Here is a 23,852-nt window from a genome sequence, read left to right on the forward strand (position 1 = left end):
CCCACGTTGTTTACCTTCCAAGTCGAAAACCAAGATGTTGTCGGCAATACAAGTTCTGCCTGTTTCGCCACTGTTAGTAATACCAGTTGATAACAAAGCAACATGTCCACAGATAGAAGCTGGACAGGACTGTGTGTCGGACTGTTTTCATGAGAAACGAGGAAGAAAAAGTGCAAATAAATCCTGGATTACGAGGTCCGACCTGTTGATGTTCCATCATCGTTTCAAGCTAGAGATCAGAGAAGACTTAAGGGCCCCTGAAGGCTGTTTTGGGGATTGTTGTCCTGTGAAATACCTGATTTCCGGGCAGCTTTGATTCAAAATTGAAATGCAAGTTGCAATTTTTATAGTTTTTTTATTTTTATTTTTTATTTTTGCAGTGAAATTGCCAGTTAAAATGAAAATTGCAACCATAGTTGTGATGCTGCCACAGATTTGGAGCCTGTTACTATGAGCCCATAGACTTAGTATCTGTTTGTGATGGTGTATGTGTGTGAAAAGGGTCTGATACCAGTGCTAAAACAATTAAAAATTAAAAAAAAAAGGTAACAATGCCTAAACAGTGCTTGAACCAATATTAAAAATTAAAAATAAGAAAAGAAAATCACAGAACAGTTCAGCAGTTGACTTTGTTTTGCTCTGACTGACCTTCTTATGGCATGAGGAGAAAAGTCAGGGGATTATCAAAGTCCATAGGTGGAGGAATCTGAATGTACAACATTTCGTTGCCATCCATCCAATAGTTGTTGAGACATTTCAGTCTTCCAGTAGGACGGTATGCTCAGGTGACGTGATGTTGGTCCACATGCATGAGCTCACATTACGGGTTTGCACAATTATAGACCTAAATCCCCAGAATATCGAGCAGGCATGCAGCATGTCAGCCGATGTCAGGTCCGTGGTTCAGTGTATATTTGGGGAGGCTGAAAACAGAGCCGGATCCCAGGCCACTTTAGAGTCGTCATGTATAAATAGTAGTGCCTGGTGATGCTGGCTTCGCTCGCTGAGCATTAAGAGAGCACGGTGCCTGATGAAAGAGACTGAAATATGATTTACATTCAGCGAGTGCAGGGCCACATTGTGAAAGAGAGGACTGCTAGAGTGGATGGGAGGGGAAGCCAGAGAGCAAGGGGAGATGAAGATGGATAGGGATTCAGAGGGAATCAGCCGGGGCATTAAGAGAGGGAATCAAAATGAAAAGCAAGTTCATATTTTAGCAGGTAAAGCGGGTCAGAGTCTGATTAACAAATTATATTCATGTTTCAATAATGATAGGCTTCATCAGGCCCCGCTTGGCGGCTGCACACGATCCGACACTGACAGTTTTTTTTTTCTCAATTTGCTCTTTTTCCCACAACCCCCCCCTGGAGACGAGCACATGTCTGTCAGGTTTCAGCTCTAGCTAGGAGCACTGATAATCAGCGGAGAAAGACCCAGAATACAGAATGAGGAGCTCTTCCACAGAAACTAACACACAACATATGTAGGATCAGTGTGACCTTATTATTCTGGTTTATTTCATCATATGCCCAGAAAGATTTAAGGTTCACATGTTGGGTGACTGTTGTATGTCATCATATCAGTCCTCTGTTGGCAGAGCGCACCTCCTGCCTGCATTAACGCCCCGATAATGTCCCTGTTAATTTTCAGCGGTCAATACGCACTGGGAGTTTCAGCAGCCGAGCTTTGAAACTCAAAATCATTGGACGTCTGTCAAGCTTTAATTTATCTGCTGCTCACTAGATCTGGGTCAAAACTGTCATTTGCAAATGGGCCCAGTTGGGCAAGCTTAATGACTCTCCTCTCCTTTAACAGCTTCCACCCCAGAGTGTCTCTGAGCAAGACACTTGACCCTGGAGAGGAGCGGGAAGCACTCAAACCCAGGCTCAAACTGCCGGGAGTTTAGCATCACATTAACGCAACAAAAAGTCAAGGATGTGCACAAGGCTGAGTTTGAATTTTGCTGTTGTGGTTACATAAATATAAGTAGCCTGTAATTGTTAAAGTTAGACCAAATTTAACTAAACTTTGACTTCTGATATAACCAATGAGTTGTCCTGTGACTAAGTCTCCACACAAATGCTTAGGAACAAATCGCAGCTCACATGTGCACCATGTTGTACTGTAATGTCTTATATTATGTTATCACATGAATCAATTTTAGCTAACTAATTAGCGGGCAAACACACAGGCAGCAGGCGACTACCAGCAGGTGAAAAGTGAGAAAAGTCAGGCAACCATTTTTTGCATAATTAATGTAATGGGAAATAGGTCTATTTCATCAGAAGGATTTTTTTAAAAGTTGGGACTAGGGTATTATATACCTTTTATTTATTGCATTATTATTTTGTCCCCCCACGTCATTGTTTTCTTTTATTTCTTGTCTTTTAGGTCATTGTCCTTATGTATAGTTTTTTACCTTACTGCTCTGCGTGCTTTACAAATTGCTCCTCAGGGATGATGAAGTGTTTTTGAATTGAATTGGAATCAAATTGAATTAAGTGACGAAAAAGTGATATTTCAGTTTCTGAAAATGAATGTTTTGTGAATGAGTTTTATCTTTAACATAAAGAAAGTGCTATTCTGTAGGGGGCTGACCCCAAAAGCCTTATAAAGCAACAAAAGACCAGTATTTGCATGGGATAAAATGCTTAATATAGATGTATGGCATCTTTGTTAAGGTACACTAATATAATGATATCGAGTTTAATATAATAGAAAAACATTTTGGACTCTTTAACTCTCCATTTCCTCAAAAGTCAGCACTGTGAGGATGGCTTGTTTTTTGCTCATGGATAAGCAGCATGTGTGTTCAGGTGCAGCGCTGAAGTCGCGTCTGAATTCACTGATTTGGCATCCGCGGTCTGATTGATGCTTCACAATCACTGGCTCACTCACCAGCTGTGTGGTCACATCCCATCATGCAGGTGAACATTGCAGCCATTTTACCCTTCTCACTGTTACTCTGTTACTCCTGCTAACAGTTTTTAAAGCTGCTGCTCTTTTGACGCCCCAAACCTATTAGTGAAATTCTCCTCATTCAAATTGGAGGAAAAAAATGTCCATGTTGCCGCTTTACTGGACTGACTTTCCTGTACCAAAGCTGCCCCATGAGGAGTTCTAGTATTGCTAAAAATAGCAGCAGGTTTAGTCATAACCTCCAACTGCACCAGTGAGGCTGCTCAGAGGCAGCTGGGGTCGGATTGGGGAGATCCCCGGTGTAAATGTGTCATAATCAAACAGCCGAGTGTGTGCATTCGAGGTCTGTTTTGGATATACAGTTGAGTATGTTTGATTCAGTGAGATTTTTAATGCTAGTTTCTGGGGAAATTTAAAAAAGCTTGCTAACACCAATAAACATTGAAATTTCACTGCAATTTCAATTTATTCCAATGGATTAGCTGCTATTAATGGATTTACTCAAAATATATTTCAAAAAGATTTTCACACGAAGTTCAACTTTGCTAAACAAATTAGTACCTTTAATGAATTGCAAACCATAGACAGAAAGCCGCAGATATCAAAATCAGTGTTTTGTTGCACCATCCGCTCTTATTAAAGCTGTCAGTCAGTCTTTGGGATAATCTCTGTGAGCATATTGTCCAGTTTATGGGCTCACAAATTGGGTCTTTAGCTCAAGAGGTAAAAAGAAACATTCAGGAGAAAATAGAAAGAGCTTTTAGGAGCTATTTTTGAATGACCAGCGTTAGCGCAGATGACTTGAAAGTTAGTGGTTCGCTCTCAAAGTACAGCAGGCCACCAGGAAATGTGGCCGACTTTGAAAGCAATTAGAATTATGTCCGTCACAAAAAAATATAAATTTTCCCTTAGATTTTATTTGTGAAAGAGACGTCTGTAAATAAGGGTTACTATTTTTTAGCGCCACAACCTCTGAATTTGATCACTTTAGTCCAAAAACATTTGGAAAGTCTAGAAGAGCTGCACAGCTGAATCATTTTATCATCATTTTAGCGGCGCTAAAAGGAAAGTAGCTGGCTCTGCTGGTAGAAGTGTGACCACACAGTGAACAGGACCCCACTTTCAACACTGTATCCAGTCCTCGTTACACATCCATGAGTCGCAGCCCTGTGACTACTGCTCGTGTAGTCGCTAAGTCACCGAGCTTTTATTCTACCACTTTCTGGTATGACCAGGCGTAAATCCAGCACCTGTCACAATATTCATGAAAAAAATATTTCACCCAGGTTCTTACCTCGCTGCATTAAACAGTTTAAGAGAATGAAAAAATAAAGAGGAGAAACCACCGCACTGTTCGTCAAACAGAGACGGCAGGGAGGGTTTTGACAGGACAGAACCACAAATACAGCCGAGGGAAAACTCTGACTAAATGTTGCATCATGTGCACCAAACAGCCTTCTACACAAACACGGCATGGGATGAAAACACCCAAATTTTTATGCTTCTAAAAACTACCAGAGAGGAGAGTGCAGCACACAGTGCGACCAGAGCAGCAGTATAGATGCCCTTTGCTCATATATCAAGACAGGTTTTTGCGCTGGGGAGCTTCAGTAGGAAAATATCCCATCTGTTGCAGCACTGTTTGTCTGTACCCATAAATGTGAATCATTTTTCCCTGTGGGCTTTTGTTCTTGCTCGCTATATGTCTGCCCGTCTCTGAACGTCTCTCTGTGTTGCTGCTGTCCGCCTCCTTGCTTTTCACTGTGACTCTGTCTGGTTGTTTGGCCTTTAGTTAATCCATTCTGTCCCAGCTGGCCTAGGTAGAAAATCTCAAATCACTATTACGAACCAGACTCCGGGCCCACACAGTCGCCTTCTCTACCTCTCTATCACTCGTTTTTTGCTGTTTGTTTTTCCTGTCTGACTTTTTATGCCTGATATCGTGCCCTCTCTGTCTGCCAGTGTACTTTTACACTCTATTCCGTCTCCTTTACTTCTTCGTTGGCCTGTGGCTTATCTCTGTCTCTTCTCCCTCTCTGTTTCTGGACTGTGTCTCTTTTGTGCCCATGTTAGCCCATGAGTGCTTGAAATATTGATGTGCCTCTGTTTAGTCATAATGAGGACAGTCAATAGAGGATTGAAACCCCCCCAAAAAAATTGTTTTCATACTTCTACTGGATTGCAAAAGGGAATGCTTATGGCACCCGGCGCAAACAAAAACACTGGCGATGAGAAAGCAGCTGCCAAGGAGTCGACAGAGGGGGGGGTGGCATGAAAGCCGGGATGACCTTCAAATGAACAATGCACCCAGTTGCATAACATCAACAACGAGGAGGTGATAGTGGATAGAATTAGCCTTGAGATCCAAATCCAGCCACTAAGAGACTTGTCTGTAATGCTTTATTGGTGTGTTTGCTGTTTGTGTGGCTCCGGGCTGCTTTCTGTGCATGTTTTTACCTCAGATAACAAAATGGCATAGCTCCGAAAAATTGTCGCAATTAGCGGCTCCATTTTCCAGCTGTGTCAATAGTTCAGGCTGCTTAGACTCGGCTCATTTTTCCTGATAAAAAGGGGTTCTTCTCGCACCTTTCGTGTGCAGCTAGTTCAGGTGCTTCAGATCAAAGACAGCAAACCTGAGAGAAAGAGGAAGAACTGGAACAATCTGACTGATTTGCATCCTTTGATAGTGGAAACAGCCTAAAGTGTCAACACGAATGTGTCCTTCGTCAAAGTTGACAGTCATTTCATCTAGAACAGCGAACACGGGAAGCATGCAGCCCAACCTGCAACCACAAATATGTTACATTTGTATATTATTATGGAGCGGGTCATTGAAACTTCTCAACCAACACTGTTTATCATTTGGTTAGGTTTAGGCAAAAGAAGCACTTAGTTATGGTTAGAAAAAGATCACGACTGGGCTCAAAATATCCAGTCTTGAAGGCACAATGGTGGCTGGAAAAGCTGCAGAAGATCTCTCTAAAAAACAATCGCATTTCTTAGCAAGTTCCCAACAGGAAACTCAGCAATGGATTGTTCAAAAAACAACCCTTTTTGTGCTATTATCTCAGCAGGAAATGCAGCACTGTCACAGAAAAACAACAACTGCTTTTTGGGGTGCTGTCCCGGCTGGAAAAAACGACAATGGGTTGCTACAAAGCACCCACGGTCGATCCCTTAAAAGCTGCTGGAAACACATTGACAGGTTGCCACAAAACACCCACTTTTGGTAGCTAAATGTTTCTGGAAACAAATGTTAAAAAAGTGGAAGAAAACATGATTGGGTTTTAATATATATATTTAGGATAGCTAAGCCTGTATGGGTGCATAATATGGCCAGAGATGTGATCAAAAAGGGTTAAATGGGCGATTTTCATTACAAAAAGGCTGCAAATCAATCAATGTGTCAGTCCTTTGAGTTTTGTGTCTTTCTGGTTTTCTGCACAGTATAGATAGAGATATAAAGCTTTGGTCTCTGCTCTCTGCTGCCACTCACTCTGGTACAATACTGAAAGCAACTTCACAAAGAAAGGTAATCCATCACAATAAACATGTAGTCAAGGAGACACTTTTGGATTAAATTATTATGTCATTAAATTGAATGTCTCACTATCAATCACAGGACACTCAGCAAATATTCCCTGTTGCCCTAAAGAATTGATTTTCATATCCATCTTTTTTTTTCCTGTTGGATATACAATAACGGCTGATTTTAACCTTCACATGCAACATTTAGATAAAACCGTCAATGCGAGTAAATGTTTAAAAACTAATTACATTGGCAAACCTATCAAAACAGTGTGAGTAAATGTGAAGTACACTTAAATCAAAGTAATGGGCTGCATTGGGTCTCTTTGTACGTTTCAATCTCTTTTCTCACAATAGCCGTCTCTTTCAAGGTGACAATTACCTCACATAATTAACAAAGGCTCTCATTCTGGCACGCTTTCATTCATTCACTCATCTATTTATTCACACAGCCTGAATGATTTAGCCTCAGTGATGGAGGCATGCAGTGAGTGTCCGCAGCCAGCTGCAGCCACAGCTGAGTGTTGAAGCCAAAGCAGCAGTGCCCGAGGAGGCATTTCCTCTAACAGCATCAAAAGTCCCAGAATGTATTGAATTGATGCTGGCTATGATTTTTTTTCCTTCCAGTACACCCGTTTGGCCTGTCTCATGGTACCACAGTTGGGTTGAAAAAATACTTTACAATTCGTGGGAAGCGTAGCAGGTTGATGCAAAATTCTGAACACGATTCTGTGCCCAGTGTCCTGTTTTCTTTGCAAAGTTGTGGACCTCGAAAGCTGGACTCCGTGACACTGTGAATTGAGCACAAGTGAGCGAATGAAACATGAACTCAAATCAGCCACAGTCGTGGCTAGCAGAAGGCCAAACTAGTAGCAACATTTTCTCTCCATCTCTGAAACGTTTTGCCAATAATGAATATTGATAGACTGTCTTTTAAATTCTATTAGTTAATTCTTTGTCGAGTTGCTTTGCAGTGCCGGCAGTGCTGGAATAGTAGCTTTCTCTGTAGGATTCTCCGCCACTGAAGCAGGCTTTCATCAAAAACAGCTTACCCCAGCTTTAATTGTGATAAGTTTCTATATTACCTGACAGGATTTCTCATATGTGTGTAGTATCAGGGAGCTTTTACTCCCATATTCTGTTCCTGCATGTGATAAAAATGTGATTTTGCGACTATCTATTGATTTTCTGCAATGGATCGTGATTTTAGAAATTAATCGTTTGACAGCTCTGGTGATTATATTTTATATGTATTACCTCGCTGGATATCATTTGTTCACTCTTTTGGGTATACATTTCAAATTAACTACTTGAATCATGGTCCTGTCGTTTTTGTTTGAGTTAGCCAGCTTTGCTGACTTAAAGACGGACCAGTACCAAACCCAAACAACATGTTGCGCTGCTCGTCCTGCCTGGTAACAGCTTTGAATGACTGCTAATACCATTGGCTGGCTGCTTTGAATTGCTGGAGAAGGTCAGGCGTGTTTAGACAAGCAAATCCAAAGCAACTGGTTGCCTCTCGGTCAACCCGGTGATTTGTTTACTGTCGTAGAGTCTCATGAGTCATGTTCGAGAGCAGCCACTTGTATGTTACGCCAGCAAACCCATAAGGCAGCTTTCACAGCCAGCAGCGCTCAGTCCAAGAGCTGACAGAGGGAGTGTGCATGTCCCTGAACTGTATGTAAATACAGTGTCTGTGTCCACATGCTCGGATTCACTCGCGTGTGGCACCATTTGCCAACAAAGAATCCTTTGATTTCAAATGAAGTACCCAAACAGTGAGTCATGTGCGAGTGACTTCTTCTCTTGGCAGGCCCCTTCAGTCACACGCTGTGCACCAGCCAGAGCCTCAGTGCCTCTCCAGAGACACTGTCATAGGCTTGAAATGAACTGTGAGGAGGTTCAAACGTAGAAGCGTTCACCTGTGAGACAATCGGGGTAACCGGCATGCTAAAGATGCACTCAAGTCAGCCAAGGAGCTGTCTCATCACACGCAAAAAAAGAAAAGGTAGAAAGATAGAGAAGGAATGGGAAAACAGGGTAGCAACATGAGAGAGAGAAAGAGATGGAGAGGAAAAGGAACAGAAAGTAATCCAAAAATAAAGTCTGTGTGTCTAAGGAGTACATCCCGTGGAGGTGGGTGCCCTCTCTCCTCCAAAATGTCACACCTGATATCGAACAAGTGGACCTTATCGATCTGAGCTGCTACTGTAGCTTCAGCAACTCCAGCAAAAGCACTCGGAGCCATTTCTGAGCTATTTGAGTCCAAAGTAGTGATAGTAGCAGCAGGAGAGATGGAGAGCAGCTTTCAGTTTTGGCAGTGGTAACATGTAGTCAAGGTTACAAAGTTCGTTTATTTGTCATTTTACAACAAGTTACACAATGAAATGCAAGTGTGTGCGTGTTAGTTTATATTAATTTGCTCGATTTTAGATTCAAACACCACAGAGGATTACGCACTTTAAAAAATGACTGCAAGTGATCAACAAACACTGTTTATAAGTGTGCCCAAGTCTCCTCAAATTGAACACTAATCAAAAATAATGCAGTCTCACTGAAACATCCTCCTCTAATGAGCACAGACAAGGACAACGGTGGGACATACAGTAGTCTGTGCACTGGTGGATCCAGTCAACTTTAATTAGGGTTAACGACTGATTTTTTTCTTTATGCATGCAAAGCAACAGCACTCGAGGTGCTTTGATATTTCTTACACACTGGATCTGCTCAGGAGTCCAGCAGTGTTAAACTTCACTTAGCAGAGGTGGAAAAAAACACTTTGACATCTTGGGGAATATAATTATTCTCTGTCTTGCAGAGAGTTAAGTGAGAACATAGACGGCACTCTCATATCTGTCTGTTAGATGTAATGCCACAGCAGCTGATTCGCTGGGACCGGGGGGAAAGCAGCGAGCCTGGCTCTGTCCAAAGGTTACAAAATTCACCTGCCAGCATCTTTAAAGCTTACTGATTAACACACGAGCGCTTATTTGTTTAACTCTCAGCCAAGATGGATATTTGAAAAAATATATATATATTTTAAAAAAATAATACCAGTACCCTTTTAATGATACTAATAAAACAAAAGAGTCTTTCATATGGTACCCATAATGTGAATGGAGCGGTGTGTTTTCCCGCCATATTTTTGTTTTGGTGGCATCTCGGCAAGCTGAACTGCCAACTTCACTCAAAAATGGCGCACTTGAATTCACCACACCACAGACTGTATAGGTTATAGATCAGTTACTGCTGCTGCACCAGAGACAATCGTGAGAGTCCGTCTGCACACACAGTGACAGGGCTAACTGAGGGTGTCACACAGCTAATGGTACCTAATATAATTTGGTGGTGATGTGAGTGTCGGATGTTAGCTGCTGCTGCTGTGTTAGCTCACACTGACGAGGCAGAAGTTGAACTGACCATTTGCAGCGATGACAGCGAGTATTGTTTGACTGGAGATGTTTTGATACTACTTGGTACTTGTTTTTTTTCAGTCGCAAATTTATAGCAAGATACCAAGCCCTCGATGAGAAGCAATTTCAAAGTTCAAATTGGAATATGCTGCAGCCTTTCAGATTTTCCTCAAAAGTGTTAATGTTGTTGCACTCATTTGTGCATACAGAGTGGCAGAGGTAGCTGTGTGAAAAATAAGAAAGAGCAGTTCCTGTCCACACGGTACTCTCAGAGCTCATTTTCCAGACTGAGAAAATGCCTCACACACAGCGTTGTGTGCCTGATGCACATGATTGTAGTCTTGCATTGGCCCTTCTTCTCAGTTTTTATATTATATATACCTCATTGAACCAGAGGAAATCCAACACAGAAGAGCAACCTTGTGTGTGTTTTTTTCACATTTCACATTAAAATAAACCAAACAAATGAATACATCTTGTAGTTCAAACATTTTATTAATTCAGTGCTACTTAATAAAGACTACATTTTCAAACCCCGCATAAAAAACTGCATTACCACTCGGCAACACTCAACAAAACACAGTAAAGCTGGCAGCGACCACACACTACCATGATGGAGTCTGTGTAACAGGTACAAAACACACTCTGCCCGCCTACGTGAGGTGTCACAGCCGTCCCCCATCTGTTTCAGCCGTTCACCTAATCTTTGCCTAAGCTAGGAGGGCATAAACGGTGCATTTCTCCGCCTGCATAGATGTCATTTCAAAACAGCTGTTGAGGCAACGAGCAGTTTTGGCATCAACTTGTGAGAAATAACACCGGACTTCAGAGCGAGTAATTTTTGGGGGTTTTTTGGGCTGTTTTATGTGATTTACAGAAATAGATAGATTGGTTTTACCCACTTTCCTCTTCCTACTTAAAAACCCTCCACAACCCCCCTCTGCCTCATGGGGGCGTAATTAAAGAAAATAATAATAATACTTATAATAACAATACTATTACTGCTTCTACTACTATTACTACTACTAATACTAGTAATAACAATAAAATAATAACAAAAACAATATTTAAGCATTCATGTATGAGACAAAATAAACACACTGAAGGAAAAAAAACACCTTTCAAAGATTTACATGATTGATTGACACTTTGATCATAAGTAAGTGCAGACCAGGATTGACTCGTATTTTCTTTCCCATTGTAAAAAAAAAGGCCGCAGTGGACAAAGTTAAACCCACATAATTTAGGTTACATCCTCACGACTGACATTAGGTCACTTGGCTTAAGCAAAAATAAAACCTTTGGACTCAGTTTCTGACTAATTGACTTATTAAGAGTGACATTTTTTAAAAACAGGGATGACATAGAAGAGGAGGGGGAGGACAGATTGAGAACATTTGAAGAGAAAGAGGCGGACAGCTCTCCTTAGAGACCCTCCATGCATGCTGCTATGCCGTTAAAGCCCTACTATGACGAGCACCGCTTGTTAGAGGACAAAATGTCAACAGCCGACATTAGACAATCAGCTGAAAATCACAGTCTTTGCATGTGTGATAGTTTCCTGCATCGGTTTATGCTCCGGTGATATCTCCCCCTAATAGGCACCCATGTGAAGGTAGTGGGTGTCACCGTGTCACGTCCCTTGGCTAGCAGTGTACTATTTCCTGTTACCATGGTTTCACCATCACAGGTCCGACTGGCCTCTTTGTAGGCGACTGTCACACATGAAATGGTCCCAGATGGCCAGCATTGATTTCATTAGCTGAGCTTCTTTTAAGAGGATCCAGTGATTTTTTTTTTTTTATTCACATGGATTATCTCTCGTGACAAGCCAGCAACGTTTAGACAGATTTCACCAAGCACTGTCCCTTATTAACTCTGTCAGTCTGCAGGGGAAACACAGAGACAACCCCCCACCACCACTACCTCTACCCCCCCTGCCTCTTCCTCTTTCCTCTGTGGCAGTCCGCGCCAAACACAACATATGGCAGGGAGTCAAAGCTAGATAGCACTCTGTGATGGTCGCACGACACACTGGGCTGTGACACTGCTGCTGTTCATCCGGTTATTGTATTTCATAAAATGGATAACTGCGGTCCTCATGTCTGACGGGTGAAATTATACAACAAACAGCGTGCTTTAGTCAAAATGTTGTCTTTTTAGAGACGGTACAATCAGGAATGTGATGTCTTTAGAATTGACTGATGTGATACTGATCACGGATCAGTTCCTGCTTTTAAAAATCTGAACAGAAAGCTCCCAGATAACAGATTCAGCAAAAGCCAATCCCTTTCCTTATGTCTGTTATTATATTCAAACTCAGGCTTGCTACTTCATGATGTTAATGTGCTGTATCTCTCTGTAATATGCATCTGAGAATTATACACTATCCTGTTGGAAGGCACTGCAGCTGATGCTGTTTCCTTAAGCCAAGGACTGTGCTCTCCGAAAGCTCCCTGTGTGCCCTTGACCAGCTTTGTAAAGAGGTTCATTGGTTTTTGTCAGCAGAATTACTGCACATTATCAGTCTCTCCTGGCAGACTGGCTGTTTTTTTTATTTGGCTCTGGAAAATTGCCTTTGTATGGCCTCCTCTGTTCAAAATAACAAAAAAAAAAACCCAGAAAACCCCAAAAACACATGAATATCTTTATAAAAATATTCAACTTAATATGTTTTTGAAAAACATGTTCAGTTGTTAAGTATTATTGCAATATTATCGGTAAACATGATCTGTGTGCTTGTTATGCAGATGACACAGTGGTCTATATATTTGCTTCGTCCTCATGAGCTCTGTCCAGAAACTCGTTTGTTATATTTCTAATGACAGTGAATTGTGATCTCAAATTGTATGCTGACGTCTCAAATGTGGTGTAGATTAAAGTAATTATGAAATCAGTTGTGTTGAAGTGCTAAAAAACTGCAGTTATTTCAATGGTCACTTGAGGTTTGAGAGGGTTAACCCCCATAGACCGCCATGTTAAAATGCTCAAATTTACCTGTTCATGACAACTATACAGAGGGTTAAATCTTAATGTAACTTTATTTACATTTAACTAAGGCTTAAAGTTATGCATAATTAACCCTTGAACGGTCACGCGAAGAAATGCTTTTGCAAAAAATAAAAAACGTTATTGCCCGTAGAATATGTTAACTAACCGCATCAATTTATTAAGAAAAAAACATTTTCCCAGGATAAGAAGTGCAAAAGTCAATACAGTTTAATAAAAATCTGAAAATAAGATTTCATACAATAAACATATACAAATTAATAAACAAAAAAATCGATACAGATAACAATGAATCTAGAAAAAAAATCTGTATAAAGCATATGGTCAAATAAAACAATTAGTAACAACATTCGAGAGTAACAAAAATAGTATTTGATAGAATTACAGCCTGATGAAAATACTAAAATGCATCGTATAAAAAAAAATGCATTTGGAAAATGGGTCGCAAAGAATGTCAACTGTGCAGTTTGATTCCTGTTAAAGGGTTAAAAGCATGTCCTCTTAGTTTTAGACACAAAAGATGTAGAGGCACGGGCTCAAATACCGTGTTTCCCTTTTTCTCGCCTTCTTCTGTTATGATATACAGTTCTTACAGTCCCTCATGTGAATTTTTCAATGAGACTCAGAGTTCTTCCATCTGCTGCGATGCAGCTGAAATATGTCCGTCGATGTACAGAGAAAATCACAAAATGTGTTCCCACCCACACAACACATGCACTAGATGCATACCTCACCCCCGACTTTGGGCTTTAAGTGAAGTGTAAACGAGCCCATCAGACAACCAAAGAGAGAGAAATGTTTGAATCCCTTTAATGGCTTTCGTTCAGTGATGTTCACTTTTTTAAACCGGCTGTAATGAACTTGAGCCACTACAAACTCACGCACACACATTTTCACACACCGGCCTGTAAAACGTCCTCACCGCTCGCGCACTTAAACATCCCCCGAGCAAAGTAACGCCCCGTTGTAGACAAAATACTCTGTTTAATATCAGCAGTCAAACACAGAGCACTGGGGAGCTGTGGTTAGCAGCCGGTTTGGACCGTGTGCTTTTTCTCCTCGCAGCTCGCTCATTTGAGCTTCATTCGATGTGAGAGCTACTCCAGGAAGAGGGAGAGAAAATGACAGTGACAGAAAGGGAGAGATTATGTTTACATCCCTGTTTTGCCATACTCTGTGTTTGCGTGTGTGTGTGTGTGTGTGTGTGTAAAATAAGCTACTGTAGGAAAGTATGCAAATGACCATGCATGTCTTTCGGGGATTTGCTAAATAGGATTTTTTGAGGACGATGTTTTGTCCTTTAGAGCATTTCTGAAATTATGGTTGACACCTTCTTCAGAGAGAAGGAGACCAAACTAGACAGATACCGGCTTGTGTGTTTGTGTGTGTGCATATGTGTGTGTGTGTGTCACGTGTTTACGCCGTGTGTGGAGTTATTGCGTGTGTGGTTGTCACTCCGCGTTGACGCCAGGCAAGACGCTGTCGAAAAACCGCTACTGGGAATACATTTGATTTGCAAATGAAATACACACCCGCTCATATGCAAAGACACACACGCCCACACACACACCACACACACACCTACACGGAGACACAGGTGTGTTTGTTCCCCGCGGGGATGATTTGCAACTGAATAGGCGTGTTGCGGCGGCTGACAAAATGCTTCCAGGGGAAAAACAAGCCTGTATGCACCAAGGACATGCCATTTACCAATGTTGTACCTTTTATCAATAGAAGCCCGTGAAAACACCTTTAGTTACTGCTAGAGTGGCTCTATTAAAATTCAACCAAGTGCTGTTTGCACTAACTTTCCAGTCAATGCTTACCGTTCACATTGTGTTTCAAGGTCGCCTCTCTTTACACTCACAGATGTGTGTGTGTGTGAGGGGGTGTGTGTGTGTGTGTGCAGCTCAGACGACAGCAACAGAGTTTCACTGGAGCTTAAATGTCACTAGACGCTTAACTGTATCATTTTCATTCAGGTATGTGTGGAAGCATGTTTATCTTGTGTTTGTCTGCGTGTGAGAGGGTGTGTGTGCACACGTGTGTCTATATCCGTGTGTGTGCGGGTGATTTGAGCACAGCCAGATGCTTTTGATGACCCGTAACGTCAGCTTCTCCATCTCCCCGTTGAGAAAAGCACAGGTGTTTTCGCTGATAGCTCTCTCTCTCTTTCTCTCAACCAGGAAGTCGCAACCGTCCACACCTCCACGTCCAAAAGAGTGAAGTCCGGCAGTTTCACCCAGGCTGACCCATCAACACATCACACCATGGCCTCACCTCAGGACGCCACTCTTTGTGAGTACTTCCCATTTGGAAATTGCATTTGTAAAAGCAGAGTTAAAAAGTTTCAGAGAGCTTTGACGCAGCATCAGATGTGCTATAACATATGACAGCGGGCCGAGCTCTCTGATTGCATCATGGTTAGTCTGTCAAACAAACAAGCGAGGCTGCCGCATGCTTAATGCAACGCGGCGTCCCATTTGTTCTATGAGATAAACATTTGGCAGAAAGCAGCTTTTGAAAACTAGATTGTTCATTGCTAGATAAGGCTGCCTCCCTGGCAGGTTTTTAATGGGAAGCTGGGGGCTCGCTAGATACAGCTTCCATTACTGTGATAGTGGCGCCGTGGTGGCTAACTCCAGTTAGTTTTCCAAAGACGCTGATAGCGGTGTACACACAGATGGAGCTTACAGTGCAAGGTTTTTTTTAACTGTGCAAAACATAGAGAGCAGGTCTAACACACAGGCCTCTCAGGTATCACATGTTGATCATGAAGTCGGTGTTACTTTTGTGGATTAAACCATTTAAAGGGCGATGCTTAATTTTGGCATTGTAACATGCTCTCAATGACAAGACAGTGTGGTATAGTTCAACTGTAGGAACACTGCCTCCATTAAAAGGAGCGTTGTCACACCTCCTCCACCGTTGTCGTCTGTCTTGTTGTTGTGAAGGAAGCGTTGTATGTGGGCTGCGATGGTTAACATGCTTTAAATGAACATTTCTATTTGTGTGTGTAAAGGGAGGATAAATGAGCGTTTATAATGACACGGGTGTGTTTATGTTGAAGTTGTTTTGAAGGCTGGTGCGTCTAAAACAGAAGCTAAAGGGTGCATTGTGCTTCTGTATTTGATGCTGAGATCAAGCGGCATTTTAAGGCCCCCTTAGAGGGAGCGCAGGCTGTTTTTTGGGGCACTCGGGGTGCAGCAGAAACAGGTTATAAATGCAAAATTTGACATATTATCACCTTTTAAGTTGCTATGACAAATATGTTAATATCATAGAGTTGCCAGTTTGTGCAACCAGCAGTCACAGAGCAACGTGAGCATTTATTTTGGAGTTTCTATGAATGTTTGTTCAATACTCACTCTCTTTCAGGTCTGTTTTTGATCTCAGTTTCTGAGAAAATATCTGGCTCTTAAGCCTTTAAACTGAGGGCGGTGAGACTGAACCAAAACAAAAAGTTGTAGGCTGTAAGATTAAAACATTGAGCTTTAGAGACACAAAAAAAGAGCTCTGTAAAGCTGAGGGGAGCTGCAGTTCGGTGATAATTATCTGTGGGTTTGTTACTTCGAGCGACACCTTTCACATACAAATATTCATGTGATCCATTATTACTATGTAAATATTTGGCATCGCTGCTTTAATGTTATAACCCATCGTCTTTATTTTGTACTCCGTTTTCTCTTCTACGTCTCGGCAATATAATCGTCTTTACACATCACGGCAACGCAAATGGAAATTAAAAAAACAACAAGAGGTGGTGATTGTGGAGAGCAAGAATCTAAAGCGATGGAGGCATTGACAGGCCTCAAAGTGGTATCGAGGTGTTAAACACACACACACACTCTCATAAACTTAACCATGCATGCTCGCACTCAATATATTCACACACGCAGCCTGAGAGCCTCTCCATCTCCACCTGAGATCAGTCAGGCATCGTCGCCCTGCGAGTCTCTAAATCTCTGTGTCGTGTCTAAAATTGGAGCTTCTTGACAATCCTGCTGTCCTGACTGAGCGACGGCTTTTGTCTTCGCTGTCAAGTTGTCAGTGACAACGGGACATAATCTGCCAGGTCAGATGACAGGAGGGCCTACAGGAGCTGTTCTCTGTAAAGCCACAACGTGTAAATAACTGTGCTTTAAGCAGATGCAAAGCTCACCTCTAAATCTCCGCGCTGCTGCTCTTTCTAAACAGCCTCCTTGTTTACTTGCTTCCTCTTGTATAACGTCGCCAGAATCACCTCCATGAAACTGTGGCTGCCTTCGTGGAACAGACAATAGTGGGAGGAATGCCTTTTTATTTTATTATTTAGCGGCTGTGTGTGTGTGTGTGTGTATTTTTATTAGTCTGTGTCTGGTTTAACTTGTCAGACACACTTGGCCCAGGAGAATTTGTGTGCAAATGCTGCCAATTGGTGCTGGATCTGCCAAAAGACACTTTTTTGTTTTAATTAATCTCCTCCCAGATTTGTCTGCCAAATAATGATGTCTTTATATTATTGTCCTTAGGAAAAACAAAGATTTTCTTCCTGTCTGTTTCAGATCTCATCGCTTCAGTGTCTATTATCAGACACAAATTAGCCCTTAATATATGATTGATGTTTGTAAAATGAGGTGAGACTATAATGTGAATTAATGTAAGGTTGGTACATGGTTCTTCCGGGTGAACCAAAACAATGTCTACACTCTGCGGAGGCTTAGTGTCTTAATGTGGTTATTCTCTCAAATCCTTGACATTTAAACATAATGTTTTTTAACCTTGCAGAGCAAATACATCCTCATAATCTGAGTGCATTTTATCATAATTACACTCAATGTCTTTGCTTTCACCTTGACTAATGGTCTGTTTATCCAAGCAATTATTATTCATATTATTTCTGTTTACTGGCTCTGCTCTTTTATGTTACCTGCATTTCATCTTTTAAACTTTTAAAAGACAAGATGGAAAAAGTTGATACAATGAGGAATAAAATGCTCAAATACACACACAAGTTTGCAGGTAGGCTTATTTTATTATGGTAATTTATGTAAGCTGGCTTTGGTTAGCAAACATTAGATAGATGTGATGTGGATAAATGATAATGGTTATATCACAATAGAAAAAATATATTTACAGTAAATATGGTGAACTTGTGGTCCAATTGGTAGTACACTGTAGCAGTGCTAATCACGGTATCATGACTTAAGAAAATTCTTTTGAATAGAAGGGAGAATTTAATTTTAATTTAATTAGTCCTGCTTTAAAGGAATAGTTTAGTATTTTGGGAAAAGCCCCTGTTGGCTTTCCTGTTTAAGGCCCAGACACACCAAACCAACATAATAAAAACTAGCGGTGACGAAGGCCGACTGCTGCATTGCCTCGTGTTGTGTTTCAGCCAAAAAATTGCACATAAACACACCACAAAGTATGCAACCCACGGTCCTCCGGCACATATGTTCTGCTCCTGCATTCGTGGGAATAACCGTCCACACCAGCAGACAGCGGTGTGCTATGATGCTAGTCGGCCAGTAAGCAAATAAAGAAAATAATCCTTTTTGAACAAACAGAGCTTATTTAGCAACGACACAAACCATCAGGAAATGCAAAGACTTGGGCAGCAAACAGTACTCAGTGACGCTGACCGACAGCTGACTGTTGGCTTGGTGTGTCAGGGCCTTTAGAGTTAGCTGAGCAGATTGTTACCCTTCTGTACACTAAAAATGGAGCAGCAGGCAACAGCTGATTAGCTTTGCTCAGCAACAAGACTGGGAGAATGGAGAAGCAACAGGCACGACTCTGTCCACAGTCAAACCATCCGCCTACCAGCACCTCCGAAGATTAATAACTAGCAGGAAGTGAGCACATTGGTCGCTCATCCAACCATCTCAGGGGAAGTTCCCTTCTGTGAAAGATTATTTCCTCCCATGTATTTTTCGCCCTTACCTTTCCTTGTTCTCGTGTTAAAGTTTAAAGCTGCTGATAACTATTTAAAAATAATAATTAATACTACTTTTAAAAGACCATTAATAAATCTACCTCGTACCTTGAAAAAGCAGCCTTTGTGAATACTTTATGTAACTCCACCAAATTTATTTTAAAAGTACATTCAGACTGGATAGCATCATTAGGGTACGGTCACACTAACCATTAGTTTGAACAGAGGACGACCGGCCATGTAAAAGAGACAGTTAATGATTGTGATTGGCATTTTATGCCATTGTTATTGTTTATAAAGTGCTGCCGACGTGTGTTTTTTTGTTACGTTATGCCTCTTTTGGATGTGGGATGCCGGGATGCAGGCATGATGCTGCTGTTGTTTGGTTCTGTGTAAAAATGCAAAAGAGGCATGAGGAAGGGACTGTAGCGGTTCTGTAGCAACATCTGTGTGAAAAAGCTTATTGTCTGCTGGATGTGACACATATAAAACTGGCTTGCTAATAAGTACTGCAGAATATGGTGTTATTAGTACATTTTCTTATTTCTGTCATTCCTTATCCGTCTCCTGACTCACTGCCAGCTAGGTTGCATCTTTTATGTGGAGCAGTTTGTGTTTTCATGGCAATATTATTCAGTATAAGCTGGTAAGACGTGGCAAAAAAAAAATCAATGTCCCCTTGACATTTACCTCCTTGTTCTTGGTCAAGGCTACAACTTTGCTGGTCAAAGTTCACTGAAGTTGAGCTCGCAATGTGAAGATGCAAATTTGCTTCTCCACCAGAAACTAATATTTTATTGACACCTTTGCTCACAAAATAAATGGGAGATTAATATTTATCTGAATATATATCTGAATAGGTGATTTATCATTATTTACAATGATGTCATGACACTGAAATGTAATATCTTAAACCCTTATCTTCTCAGCCTCCAATCCTGACTTTTGACTCGACATTAATTACGTTTACGTGCGCAAAATAATCAATTTTTTGCCCTTATTCAGAAAAAGAAAATATTTTTACAAAGCTGTTTCCATGTCTAATGAAAACTAACACTCCCGTTCACATGCAGCTGTGCATACTCTGATTAACGAGTCGTTTATCACGTCAAAATGTGGAAAAATAGAACAGCTAGAGCCGCCGATCATTTTGTTTTTCTGTTTTTCATTAAATAGTTGTTTTTTTCACAGTTTCCTACCAGTGGCAGACTTGTTGGACTCTCTTTCCTTCCTCTGCCGTTTTTAACAGGTTGGTGAGTGATATTTGCACGTATCCAAAAGCCTTTCATAATGTTTAAAAGCAGCTGTCGTGAGTTGATTTGTTTACGTGTCCACAAAATACTGAGCGAACCATAAACGGATGAGAGGCCGTGTGTCACAAACTGCAGTAGAAACCCCCTGTTGAGACTCATATTCTAAAAAAAATGCTCTTTATATGACCCTCATCAAATTCAGAATATTGTGATAATGGGAATAATAGAGGAATATTGATGTGCGTGTAACTGTAACAGGTGAAATACCCTGTTAGTCATTCGTATTGATCAATACATCCAGATACAGCACTTTAGACAACACGGAACAATTCATCTATTTATTGACAGCCTACTCTAACAAATTAAAGATATTTATCGTATGTAGCGCTTTATTTTCTCCAAGTTTTTTCAGTTTGAAACTCACTTGAATGTGCACTCTTCAGTTTGGGGAGATTGTCAGACCCCTTCATTAGGTATTCTACAGGAGTGTGTTTATTTTCCACTTTAGGAACAGGAAATCCATGTGCAATTTCAGTGGGATTATCAGCAGAGTGCAGCTTCTCCACGAGCCCGATAACCGCGCTTTTCTCTCGTCAATGTGCCAGGGTGGGCTCCCGGAGAACACCCTGTGTTTCATATATGAGGTCGGTAAACAGTCATCACCGCAGCAAATAATATGGAGAGAAAAGGCATGAACGATTCCTGCGGGGGTTATAGTCTTTCTCGTGTTGTCAAAACGGATGTAGTTTTAAAAGAGTGAACCAAAGGTCGCTTGTTTAAAAAAGGACCTTTGCCACTGCTTTAGGGCAACGTCTGTCCAAGAAAGACGTACCCAGAGGGAGAGAAGAAAGAGACAGGATAACAATTTGGTTTCCTATCTTCCACTTAACTTCAGACTGATTACGTCTTAATCGGGAAAGGTTTCTCGCTCAGTTCTCTGGAGCCTCTGCCCAGCAGGCACTGCGATGAATTTCCTCACTTTGTGCCGGTTGCAGTTCCTCGCCGTCCATCTGAGGAGCTGCCTTTGAAAAAAGGTTCAAAGAAAGGTACACTCAAGTCCGCTTGGCAGAATGTTTTAAATCATTCACGACATTGAAAAGAGGTTGAGCAGCTTTTACCGGCAATATTTAACTCAAGAGGGACATGGCGAGCATGTATCTCAGACCTATACAACAGCAGCTTTTTAGCACGTTGAACTTAGTGTAGGAGCCGCGCTATCAAAGTGTTTCTCTGGGTAAAAACATGTCAGAGAAGCAGTGATCTTGTTGTAGTGGCAACACTTGTGTAAGTGATGCAGTGCACATGAATCTGTAATGCACACACACACACACACAGAGGCAGAGCTATGGAAGGAAAAAGTATAGCGAGCCCTATTCGCACGGGACTAGTATTATCCGGGGAGCTCTTATAATTTCTAATATTCAGAGTCATCTGGGATCTAAATCCTGCGTGAATCTGCCATGTCTGTTAGTTATTATGTCTTAATACCAGTCATGTGCTAATCAGCATGGTGATTTGAGGTCATAATTGAGTGTTTTTTTTGTTTCCTTGCTGTCCTTTTCTGCCTCTTTCTGGGTCGGTAATTACAGAGGCTGCATAGGCAGTTATAATAAAAAAGTTTTGACAGCATTTTTGAAATTGAAATTTATTTTTAACATGTCTAAAAAAAAAGAAAAGGTAAGAATGAACATCTAAACATACACAAGCATACAGGCATATCCTAAAAGGAGTGGGAAAACCACTCGAGGTGTCACAGTTTGTGTCGGTGATGTCAATTTCGGTTCATTTCGCTTTTGATAGCCTGACACCCATAAACCGATAATTGACTCATTGAGCTCTAGCATCACATTTTAAAGCACTATCCATTTAGAGGAGGTGAAATTTTAGCGTTTTGTGATGTAAATGTTTTGCCTTTTATTTTATTTTCTGTTGGCTGTGTGAGGAAGGCAGCTGGCCATATTAACATGCAAAAACATAATGCCCGCTGCTTCCCCTCTGCTCTCCTCTGATCAAACAAGGTAGCCAGGGTTGCTGCGGATCCCTCTATCATCTAAAAATAAGGCCTTAAATGGCATTATAATGTCTCAAATCAATGTTAAAATTTAAAAAAATGCTAAGACATGGAAAGTAGGATAATATGAATCTGTGTTTTAAAATCACAAAAAATTGGTAATATCTATTTTTAAAAAATAATTTACTAAATTTCCCTTGCACTACTGTCAAGCAGATAAGGATAAAAAATACATTTGAAGTAGAGACGCAGACTTGGACAATGGACAGAGCCAGACTTTGCTTGCAGTCTCTATGCTAAACTCGGCGAATCACTTTCTGGCTTCTGTTTTTAGCGTATGAGTGGCACCGTAACAATATTACCATCTAACTCGAAAGTAAATAAGCTGCTTCCTAAAAATCTCAGCGTCATACCTGTTTTTTGTTTTGTGAACATATCATAGTATAAGTCATATAAGTAAAATCCTCCTCACTTTCCCAAAGTTTGACTGAAGTTGTGTTTGCATGACTGTGACGCAGTGTGTGTGAAATCCCTTCTGTGTGTGCTGAATCATGAAATGCCGTGGTATTTACCATGCTAACAAGCAGTGATTTCAAATGCCAAGTGTCTTCCTGCTCTGCGCTGCGTAAATGAAAGATGTGCTAAGTGTCTGTGTCCCGGCTCACAGTGTGGGACGTCTGTGTCCATAAGCCTTCTGTGACATAAGGTTAAGGGCATGTTGGGTACCTCGATCCTAAAAAAAGCCAACCCACATCCACCTTCCCTCTCCCCCTAAGTCACTCCTATTTTTTACAGAGGGGACTTCTAAAATAAAATCAGCTGTCGCTGGACGCCGGGGCCTCACTGAGCTGTGGAGCGCACTGCTGGAGCTGGTCTCCAAGCCTCACTGTCTGCCCAGGATTGGCTTTCTGTGTCGGGTTAACGCTGTGCGACTAAGCCCATTTTATTTCCTGGAGATCCAAGGCCCGTTTCTATTGTGTTGGATTCTATTGTGGTTTGACGCGCAGAGCAGCCTACACAGTTGAAGAAGGTAAGCGTTGTACGAGGACTATCAGCATTTCAAGGCCGACTCTTGTATCAACACTGTCAGCACAGCTCTTTTTAAAGGATTTTCCACCCAAGCACAAGAGGAAGGAGACAAATTGGAAGCGGTAGATGACATTTTAGCTGATAATGAATCGGTTTGATGTGCCCGGGCTGCGCAGACGTGAGTGTAAAATAAGATGAAGTGCAGGGGCTGTTTTGTTGGAGCTCCATAAAGAAACCAGACGTGATATTGCAGTATGTTTCCAGGATTCCTCTAGGATTTGTGCTTTGTCATAAAACATGCATGGGCCCTTCCTGTTTCCTTCCACCAGACATAACCAGCAGCAATCTGATCTGGAATATTCTGAAAGCATAGCAAATCGGAGACAAAGTGCTTAGCCTCGCATAAGGAAGCACCGCAGGGCAATCCAGCTCCCATGTAAAGAAGTTATTTTGATAGATTTGACAGCTCAATTATTGTGCCTGTTTTGCTTTCGTCGGTAAGGAAGAAATCGCCCTCCACGGCTGACATTTCAATTAGTGTAGCTCGATTTGGCGCTCCTGTCAAACCTCACCATCCAAAAGCTTTGGTCAGTAAGTACTGAACAGAAAATTGGGTTGCTTAAGGCTTCTTTTCTGCGGAGAGGGCAGAGGAGGGGGTGACACCTCTGTGATTAGGGGACGGCCTCTGCTTGACATAGATCTATGGGCCTTGATTTAGCTTTGAGCCACAAAGCCGCGCCGCCTTCGCTTTCACCCTCAAATTACTCTATTGT

The 23,852-nt window shown here is 41.4% G+C and overlaps 1 protein-coding gene across 2 annotated transcripts in view; it reads left to right on the plus strand.

The window, feature by feature from the left end:
• xirp2a (xin actin binding repeat containing 2a) overlaps window positions 1-23,852 on the plus strand; it is a 59,936-nt gene that overhangs the window by 9,153 nt on the left and 26,931 nt on the right. The window contains exon 2 of one of the 2 annotated variants that reach the window (XM_042512874.1): window positions 15,056-15,167. In XM_042512874.1, coding sequence (XP_042368808.1) covers window positions 15,056-15,167 — 112 coding nt within the window. Of the gene's footprint in view, window positions 1-15,055; window positions 15,168-22,913; window positions 23,081-23,852 lie in introns of those variants that run through there. The other variant, XM_042512875.1, reaches the window with a different exon arrangement.

Source organism: Plectropomus leopardus, chromosome 24 (genome assembly GCF_008729295.1).
Source record: "Plectropomus leopardus isolate mb chromosome 24, YSFRI_Pleo_2.0, whole genome shotgun sequence".
In the NCBI taxonomy this organism is placed as follows: Eukaryota; Metazoa; Chordata; class Actinopteri; order Perciformes; family Serranidae; genus Plectropomus; species Plectropomus leopardus.